This window comes from Tachypleus tridentatus, chromosome 4 (genome assembly GCF_004210375.1).
Source record: "Tachypleus tridentatus isolate NWPU-2018 chromosome 4, ASM421037v1, whole genome shotgun sequence".
In the NCBI taxonomy this organism is placed as follows: domain Eukaryota; kingdom Metazoa; phylum Arthropoda; class Merostomata; order Xiphosura; family Limulidae; genus Tachypleus; species Tachypleus tridentatus.
The window spans coordinates 89,130,216-89,140,813 of NC_134828.1; the positions used below are offsets into that span (position 1 = coordinate 89,130,216).

The window sequence follows — 10,598 nt, forward strand, 5'->3', positions numbered from 1 at the left end:
TTATATTTAGAACACAGTTGTGATTTTTCTGTTTTTTTAGCAACATACTCTAGGAATAGAAAGATTATTCTATTAAATTATTTTAGAGCAAATCAGTACAAAATAATTTTGGAGGAATAATTTCTTTCTCAAATCTCTAACCAGTCCACATACCCCTATTTTGTAATTTTTGTAACTTCAAAAATATTGATATTTACATAATTATAATTTATTCACATTTCTTCATTTAAAATAATCGTACAATCATATCTAAACTTTGTCTCTGTTATATGCTTTTCTCAGTGATGAGGATGGCCCATCTCACCGTAAGGTTTTAATTGCGTAAGCTTGGTTTTGTTCTCAGCATGTTTTAGATTACACACACCTTAATTCTATGGTTCATTTTCACTATTTTTAATTTCATGGTTGCACTTGCTGACAGATTTTTCTTTTGTGTATGCTATATTAAATCAGTAATTAAAAATCAAAGCATATCTATGCATGTTTTTAATCATTGAGAAACTATGTATTGCACTGTTTCAGTTACAAGCCTCAAAATAAAAATTGCAATATCCTTTTTCATCTTTATTAAACTTCTTTCTTTACCTGAAAATGAGATGTATAAATATATGTTTCAACTTTTGACAATTTCAAGGTGTAGTATATGTTAGTTTTTTGTAAAGCTTAAAAATATTATGAATGGTATATTAAGTTGTTTATTATTTAAATTAATAAAACTTAAGTATAAACAGTTTCTTCCTTTACTTTCTTCATGAATATACAGTATATAAATAAACATCTTTGGGATAAAGTATTTATTCACATGTCATTATTAACGTTTTTCTGCATGAGATTATATGAGTGTTAGTTTCATTGTTTTTATAATGTTATGCTTTGCAGTTATGCTGACAATTTAATTATGTTATTTTTTGAAATGTTTAATTATTAATTTTATATTTGAGAAACAATATTAACTTTAATAACATTTGCAAGATCTAGAACTGTACAAGATACTTTGTATTATTATTAATAGGGTATGGATTCGGGGAGCATTGGTGCTTGTTGTGTTGTTAGGCCTAACCTGGGCTTTTGGGTTACTCTACTTGAACCAAGAATCTGTCATCATGGCATATGTTTTTACTATACTGAACATTCTCCAAGGGCTTTTCATTTTCCTTTTCCACTGTGTCAGGAATGAAAAGGTAATTTTAAAAACTTGGTGATTATATGATTACCTGAAGCTTAAGAGTGAATCAGAGTTATTGCAATGTAATTTTTAGTTATAACAAAATAAACTTTCTATATGATACCATAATTGTACATAGCTTACAAAAAAATCATTTTACTAGTTATCTTGTATACATTGATCATAATAGATCATGCTTGATTTGATTGTACTGCATATCTGTACTGTTTTACTAGTCATCCGTATTTGATCTATATTACCAAATATCTATATTGTAATATTTCATACTTGCCTAAGAAACTAAATTATATAATTACCACACTTTACCATATATATATATATATACTCTATTTTAGTGTATATTTATCATAAATTACCTTCCATAGGTACAGAAGGAATATAAGAATCTCATTCACCAATCAGATTGGCTTCCTAATTGTCTTTGCAGACAAAGGTCACAAGAGCAGCATTCTAGTGTTGCTACTTCATCCGTTACACAACCAGTGTGTTCTCGCAGTGTAAGATATTCTTAATAAATTAGTTTCTTCTTTTACATGTAGGGATGAAACTATACAAGCACAAAATATGTAAATATTTCCTTTTGCATGTTAATTTATGTTGTCTGTCTGTCCTTTGTTGTGTCTTCTATTCCTTTATTTAAACTGCTTTTCTGTGTGTTCTCAGTTTTAAAAATTATGAAAACATAAAAAGGTTTAGTTACTTGTCAGTCACTAAATTTGATTAATTGTTAATTGCAAATTGTGTCTTCCACATCATAAGTGATTTAACAATAGAGATTTAGTACTTCTTGCATACTTGGTAAAATGTTACATTGTGGTGATTATGAAGTCTTTAAGGTGGCTTCAGATTTTCAGTTTAAAATGAGCATCTTACATAAATATTTAGCAAACGAAATGCACAAAATTAAGTTTGTTTCTCCATACCATGAATATTTCCTTTATGACATAACATGCATGAAGGAATCAATGTTAAAGGCATGTTGAGATATCATAGATAAATTGTCAAACTTGAAACTTACTCATACAATTGATTAAAATCAAGAGCCATATAACAGTTATCTGGAATCACAATAATAATATAGTATGTGAATACTTTGTACTCTGCCATTTTATAAAATATGAACAGTGATTTTAAGAACCCATCTCTCATGGCAAGGCACTCGACTCATAATCTGAAGGTCCCAGGTTCAACTCCCCATTACACCAAACATGGGGGTGTTGTAATGTTACAGTCAATCCCACTATTCATTGGTAAAAGAGTAAACTAAGAGTTGGCAGTAGGTGGTGATGACTAGCTGCCTTCCCTCTAGTCATACACTGCTAAATTAGGGATGGCTAGCACAAATGGTGCTCATGTAGCTTTGTACAAAATTCAAAAACAAACAAACAACCTATTTTATTGGAATAGCAGATCAATGATAAAATATTAATGTTAATAATCTTCTGATTATATAAACCAATGAATCTTTCTGAACAAAAAAAAATTAATATATCAAAACTAATCTACCCTGTTCATCTGCATGTTCACGTAATTGAACAACTTCATGAGAGTTTGATATTCACTAGCCATAGATCTTAAAGAAAGATGCAACCTCATCTTGTTTGTAGCTCATAAACTTCAATATTTAAATATGCATGTTTATATAATTTGGTATTAATATTAAATTAATATGACTTAACATTAACCCTGAACTGATATTTAATTTCATATGTTTCTGTTCTTTTACAGTTAGTAGTTCATGTAAACATTACATTTTTGGGATAAAATAATGTTTTTTTTATGCTTACAATAAATATTGTATTTATTATTCCTTTTTCTTCATCTGTGTTTTTTTTCTGTAATGTAATTAATTAGCATTTATCATTTTGGTTCTACAACAACAGGAAGTTCAAAAAAAATTCCTTGTTTCTCTTCCTAGGAAGTCAAAATAAAAGCAACTTATTGAAAATGTTTTGCCACATAGTGGTTTGCTTTAATACTTTAATTCCTAGTTCACTCCAGTTAATGTAATTGTGGTTTTAAATATAGTTTATAGTATTTGCCTCAAGCTATTTTGTATTGTTTCTTACATTGTCTTCAGCTCTATAGTCACACAGTATTGCATGAATATTAACTTCTGATCAGAACAAACTAGCTGCTTAGAAGAAAACTAAATTCACCTTGGTAATGACTGTAGCCAACTAAATATACCGTATTTTCCGGTTAATAAGCCAAATCGCCGAATAAGCCGAGGCCAATTTTCAGCTCTGAAAATGAGGGTTTTAGCTTATTACCGCCCAATAAACCAAAGCCATTTTTAAGAAGTGACAAGTTTCTTCAAAATGATTTCTTAGTCTCGTTTCAGCGTCAGCATGCATGTTGTGTGTGATCATTGGCATTCTGTAGTAAAGTAGAACGTGTCGTATTGAGACAGAGATGGAATCAATATGTCATTCGTTATTGGCTCCACTCACTGTAATTAGGTAACCAATGAAATTCCAGAAACAACGTTTCACTGTAGTCTTAACGTGCTTTGCTGATGGGACAAAATTACCGCCTATGGTAATTTTCAAAAGAAAACATTTCCTAAGAAGAAGAAATTTCCGAAAGGAGTGATCGGCCAATAAGCCGACCCCCAAAAATCAGGTCCAAAATTTAGGGCCAGAAAATCGGCTTATTAGGCGGAAAATACGGTATTTACCTTCCTACTCATAAAAATCAAAATGCATTATCTCTTCAATGGATTACTATCCACTGGTGGGACAGCACTAAGTCTGAAGACAGGGTTCAATTCCCTTCAGTAGAAACACCAGATAACCCAACATGCTTTGCTGTAAGAAAAACAAAATCACACATTGGAGTTCCCTCAATTTAACCAATATTTTTTACCTGTATATGACTTATTAATACACATTGTGTTTATTAAACTTAGCTCAAGAAGCTCATAATTAACTACTTTTGCAAAATTTCTTAACTTTTGTTTCTTATATCTGTGTATATTAATTAAAATAAGTAATTATTATAAATGTGTTTTCTGTTTTGTGTCTAGTCCCCTCTGCAGTCCTGGGTTACAATTTTAGGGCATGATAAACCCTTGGTAACTTCATCTGTAATCAACACAGTGCAAGGTAAGAAAAATATTTATCATCAGTTTCCTGAAGTTTCTCTTACTTGTAAAGAGTTGTTATGGATAACTAAAAAAAATTATATCTATTTGTCAAAATCACTTATATTTCACCATTAGTCAAATAATAATTAATGATCATCTAATAATTAAAACTTACTTTTTGTGCTTCAAAAGATGTTTTAAATCAAAATAAATGTAAATACTGGATTACAGTATAAATCTTATGACATAGTGTATGTATGTCCCAGTAGGTAAGTAAGTTTGCTTGTGATTAACCCTTGTATTTTTAATTCTGTAGATCCTATAATTTCCAGAGGAATAAACCAGGACAGAAGATCTTCAAAAAGCAGCACAGTGTCCTCACAGAGTGTCTCTGAAAAGTTTCATCTAAGAAACACACTCGGAAATCATATTCTTGATGAAGATCAAATAGAACGGGAAGGAAAATGGTCAGTAAATAAATGCAACAGACCTTTAGTTCCTGGAAGTGTGATTAAGAACCCAATGAAGGCATATGATCAGTGTAGACAACGAGGTGCCACACATTTGTCTGATTATGATCAAAGAATGAATTCATTTATGGATCATATTTATGAGTCTATTGATGCTGAGCAGGAACCACTGTCATGGTCCACTGATTGGTGTCCACCTTCAGTTTCTTATCAACACATGCCATCTGATAGACACTTTAGATGTAAGTACAGTCCCACTCAACAATCTACATCAAGTTTTGTCTGTGATCAGCACCCACTGATTCCCTTTAATCTGATGGAGACAAAAGTGACTGTAAATCAAGATTGTACACTTAGCCAAATGCTTCATTCTATACCCAAGGTCTCTCCCAGCCAAGTAGTTAACCAAAGGGAGAGTCCTACAGATTCTGACAATTCATCAGGCAGTTCTTTAGACAATAAAGGAAATTATTCCTCATCTACTCTTCCTGCTCATTCCACCACCCCAAGCAGTGAGTTCAGTGATGGACAAAAAACTAGTCAGTTTTGCCACAGGTATCAGCCAGCTGTTACAGCCAGCATGAACAATCAGGATAAAACTGAAACAACAGACTCAAGTTTCAGCATTGCCAGTAACAATGTTGTAAGATCAGACTGCTACCCTAGCCATAGCTTTATTGCAACAGACCAAACAAGGTATCCTAGTGATATTGCAGTACTAGATTACCCAGAGAGTTTTTGTAGTGATAAAGCTTTAATGGAGAACATTAAGAAAGACTGCAGTAATAGTTACATTTTAATAGGTCAAAACAAACACCCTATTGATAATACTGTAGTAATGGCTGTTTTGGATGGTGATCAAGTGGTTTGTAAACTTCAGCCTGAAGACTTAACGTAGTTTGGTGGCAATTCAAGACACAAGCCAATTTAATTTAAAATTTCTGTTGAACAAGGGAATTGTAGATTGTTGCTGTTTGTATAGCCTTTGTACAAAGATGCCTTTCACTGTCGCCAAAGCTGGTACTGCTGTATAAAATAAATTGCCTTGACTCTACCTGCGTGAGATATGCCGATCACTTTTTCCTCCTGTGTCTTAATGTAATTACGTCCAAGATTTCATCAGTATGTCTCTCTCTTGCATGATGTTGATATTTTGTCCATTCCTGTTCTGTTGCTAAACCTGACATATAGGACTATTTTAGGGATTTACTTTTAATTTTCTTATTTAAGACCACGTGCACCCTATTCATTCTAACTACAGATATATAGCTTACTATTTATCTTCTAGCATGTTTCCTTCACGTTACATACTAAAACTTACAGAATCAACTTTTCCATTTGCAGAAAAGTGTGTTATCCCATACTGTAACTGACACAAATGCTCTTTATTGTCTTGAAGAAGAACAGTCATCTATTGGAAAGTGTATGAGTTTTGAGTTTTTTTCTCATGTTTTTGAAATTTGTAACAAAAAGAAAAAGATTCTTCTCCATAATCCTTAGTTTGAGCTCAAAAAATTAAAATGTCTAGTTTTGAATTTTTGAAAATATTTTATTCTGATAAAATTACTGTTACTCATACATGTACTAAACGTAGTGTTTAGGAAATGTTGTAAGAATGTTTGAGAGGTGGTGTTTGATCATACAACACACATCAGATGCATCAGTTGTATAAAAATAATTTTAAAAGTATTAAATATGATCGAATAAAAGTCACTAGACTGTATACTGAAGGTACATAATATTTAAATTTCCTAATTAATCATGCAGTTGGTATAGAGATCATTTTTCGGTTTACACTTTATTATTTTAGGTGTAAAGTGGAAGAGTGATGAACTGTGAAGTGACTAGAAGGTATAACAGCATTGCTGAGTTGTTTCCTATAAATATGATACTCAAATTACTTGCCCTGTAATCCTGAGATTTAACAAGCAGCTTGAAAAGTACAACCGAGGAGTTTTCAAACTCAGAAAGTCAGCCAGATGCTTATTCCTTTTGTATGCGTATGAATCTTAACAGTTTCTCGAAAAACAAATCTGTGTTGCAAAACATGATATGGTAGATACGAAAGTAACAACAATGCACAATTGAATAAGTTTAAAAGTGTTGCAAGTGACTCGTTACTCAATATATTTTTCAGATAATGTGTTCTTTTAATGTTACTGTGTATTTTATACAATAAATATTCGGATAATGCTAAAGCATCCGTCACATATTTCTATTAAAAAGCTCAGACTTGGGTGCCACAAATTCAACGAATTTAATCCATTTGTGAATAAATTAGTCATATAGGAACTAATAATAATTTATTCTGACTTCAGACCATAATTTCACATATTTGATCATTTTAATTTGGAACCAAAAATGTAGAGATCTTCAACACAAAATTGGTAGGTAAACGATCTTGAGTCATTTCCAGTTGTTTGATAAAGGAAATAATAAACAATAATTTAACATAAAATCTGTCACTAGGTTTATTTTCAATGTGAATAAAAGGTTAAAATATTCTTATTCCATTTAGAATTTTTTTATGAATTGTCTTTATTTTCTTCTTGAGTCATCATTGTGCAAGTTTCATGTTGATCACAGACAAGGTGATCTGTTTCTTTTAATCTAATTTTACAAGTGACTGATAAAAGTTCATTCATTTTATGTACCTGAGGTTTCAGTTTTGATAGGAAAAAAAATCGTTGTTTAGTTTAAGCTTTAAACGTGTATTTAAACATCAATGTATTTTCATGTACACGTCTAAAGACTGATTTTTCCACTTACGAATTATGAGTATAAATTTTGAAATATATTTATCAACAAAACAATCTACGAAAGGAAATAAAGCCACTCCAAGCTTTATTTTTATATTACAGTTTCTTCTAATTACCAACGACTCTTTGATGTCATAAAGTGTTAGTGACGATTCAGCCTTGATGTTTTACTTAACAGGATTCTAAGTTTTTACCGTATTTATCAGTCTAATTAAAAATATTGTTGTGTTTATGATATGTAGAGTGTTAAATACATGTTCATATTGAGCATAAATTACAGATAAGTCGTATATACTTGTATGTAAGGTATGTAAATCAGTTATTAATAACGGTTACGCTTTGTCAAGTAATTCAAGAGGCATCATGGTATAAGTTTTGTCTACCTCATCAGTTTCAGTTGTTAAAAGCTTGTGTTAATTGATTTGTAATATATATATAAATATTATCTATGTATGATGTTTCAGAGCTATTAAAGTTACGTGACTCGAGCTTTACGTAGAGAAACAATAAATGAGCGAAAAACAAACGTTTGTGAATATTTACCGACTTGTTTCATTTGCTATCAGTGTGTGATTACTGCATGTAGTTATATATTTTATATTTCCGTTTCTTTCTTTTTAAACCTCCCGAAACGTCGAAGAAAAGTTAGTTCTTTTTTTATTTTATCATATATTCATGGTACGTAAGCATGTAATTATTCGTGTATCATACATGTATATGCTGCTGTATTCGTGCATGGTATATATATATATTACGTATTTCCAAATCGGTTCACGAAAGAACGCAATAAATTCCAATGTAATATGTTCTTTGTGTATATTAAATTACTGCATGCCCAAAACGTATATCTGTTATATTTGTAGCAGAAATTCCTATGATTGAATGATATAATTGTAATATAATTATTGTTAGTCCATCATTCTGATATCTACTCAACTATTATAATTTGACATTGTTAAACTGACAGTGTATTCCGAGCACTGTTATATGGGGCGCTCGCAAAGTCTGTGACGTGTTTTATGTTAGCTTGGGTTTGATACAACGTGATTGTTATTCACCCAAGTGTATCGTTCTATAATATATATATACACACACAACGTTCAGTATATTCTTATATAATTTCTTAGTTTTACTTAGCTGTCCCTCGATTCTCCTTCAAATCATATTTTACTAATGTTAAAACTTCAAATTATTGTCTTTTATAAGCGCTTATATATATTCTTATAAATGTAATTACTGTCGTGTTTGGTTCTTCAAGTATCGATAAGATACCGAACAGTAGATTCGAAGATCACTCAAGATGTGTGAACTGTACCGTCAAAAATATATTTATGTAAACATTTCTTTATTGAAGCTTATATTACTAAATACTAAACTCAGACGTATATTATTTCCTGATGAACTGTTTTTGAAAACATTTCTTAGCTATTGTTTTGTTTCTATTACAAGTTAAAGAGTTCGGCGTTCACCAATAGCTAAATTCCAAATACCTAAGTTACAATTAGGGAATGAAGAAACAATCTAGAATTATTGTTTTTTCATAAAGCTTCTTTGAAAGTATATTATTTACTTTGTTTCACTGTTATGAACATTTATTTTATTGTTTGAAAATGGAACAAATCAGTATTATGTATTTCTGTCTTAGTTCTGAATCAAATTAAAAGTCTGTGTTTCTTGTTGAGATAAAAAAAATTAATTAGAATTGTGTTCTTTTAACGTGATTGAAATAAACGCCAATAATTTGTGATTATTGTTGAGATCGTGGATAAATATGTTTGGTCAATTTAAGATAGTTTGGTTGTTTTATTTTGAATGGATGAAAACGTAAGTTTTACCTTTTGTAGATTGAAAAGTAAATGATGGTTGTACTTATCGGTTATTACATATAACAGTGCAATCCGGCATGGAGGAAACTACGGTTAGTGTATCCGCTAGGTGGAAGCGCCTGCTTATTTTGTTTGGAAAGTGGTTATATAGAAAAAACGAAATATATTTAGGTAGTGTATACAGAGTTTGACATCATAATGTTTATACACAACGCAAAGAGCGTCTGCTGATAAGCGCTTCTTGACACGAAATGTAAAAAAAAAAAAATCTTTAAAAAAATGTATTTGTACACTATATATTCTGACTCGGTCCGTTTTGTTTTCACTTGAAAATATTTCAATGTTTTTCTCACATTTGCATTTGCTCACAAAAAACTGTCATAAATACCATTCAGGCATGTCAATAAGTTTCATTATTATGTTAATAATGGGGAAAAAAAAGCTATTATCAATTATCAACTTATTGAAATAATTGATGTGTCTTGTTTCACACATGAACGTTTCACTGCGATTCGCTTATGTTGTATGTCAAAATGTTAGCGTATGTGAGCTCTTAAGAAGGAAATAAACATTCTTATGACAGACAGGTAGTACGTTACTTTCAGTTGTTGAATTTTTCGTTACAAAACAAGAAGAGTATTTGAATTCTTACTGTATTTTCATTATTGTAGCTCAAGAATACCGTGGTAAAACTTTCTTACATTTGTACCGATAAACACATTCCAAATGTTATGTATATGCTAGTTTAAAAGGTTAATCAATAACGCTTTCAATACAGAAAGAAATATGAATTTAGTATGTAATGGTGTTTCACTTCGAGTTCTTCCATGCATTGCTTACAGTTGAAGGATGGCGTCAAAACTGTTTCTGAAGAAAGACATCCGTATAGTTAAATGTTAAATAATTGTAAACAAACGCATTCATATAATTAAGTATTAAATAACTAAACTTCAAGGCACACACATCTCAAGTGGAACGAACAGTAGAGAATCTGAAACCACGAAGAAATCAAACCTGTGATCATTCTATGTCCTTCTTCAATTGATTACTAATTGCTTTCCATGGGAAAGGGGGATGGGTTAATTTGTCAGGTTACGTACGTATCTGTGGTTGATCTTTGCAGAAGTATGTTACGATGGAAAATGTGATATAATCATCGTCATCAGTGTAAACTAGATTAAGTACAAAGGCAATGGCGTATTTAGGTAGAGGGGACTCAGCTCCCACAGCCCATGGTCTTAATCGGGGCCCATTGATAATTTTATTCTA

General features: G+C 31.1%; 1 protein-coding gene across 5 annotated transcripts in view; it reads left to right on the forward strand.

Moving 5' to 3' along the window:
* LOC143249655 (adhesion G protein-coupled receptor L3-like) overlaps positions 1-9,195 on the forward strand; it is a 64,680-nt gene extending 55,485 nt beyond the window's left edge. For 4 of the 5 annotated variants that reach the window (XM_076499910.1, XM_076499912.1, XM_076499914.1 and 1 more), the window contains 5 exons: positions 283-321; positions 1,013-1,181; positions 1,552-1,683; positions 4,215-4,293; positions 4,591-9,195. In XM_076499910.1, coding sequence (XP_076356025.1) covers positions 283-321; positions 1,013-1,181; positions 1,552-1,683; positions 4,215-4,293; positions 4,591-5,642 — 1,471 coding nt within the window. In that variant the 3' untranslated portion in view covers positions 5,643-9,195. The remainder of the gene's footprint in view (positions 1-282; positions 322-1,012; positions 1,182-1,551; positions 1,684-4,214; positions 4,294-4,590) is intronic. The other variant, XM_076499911.1, reaches the window with a different exon arrangement.
* Positions 9,196-10,598: the final 1,403 nt, after the last annotated feature.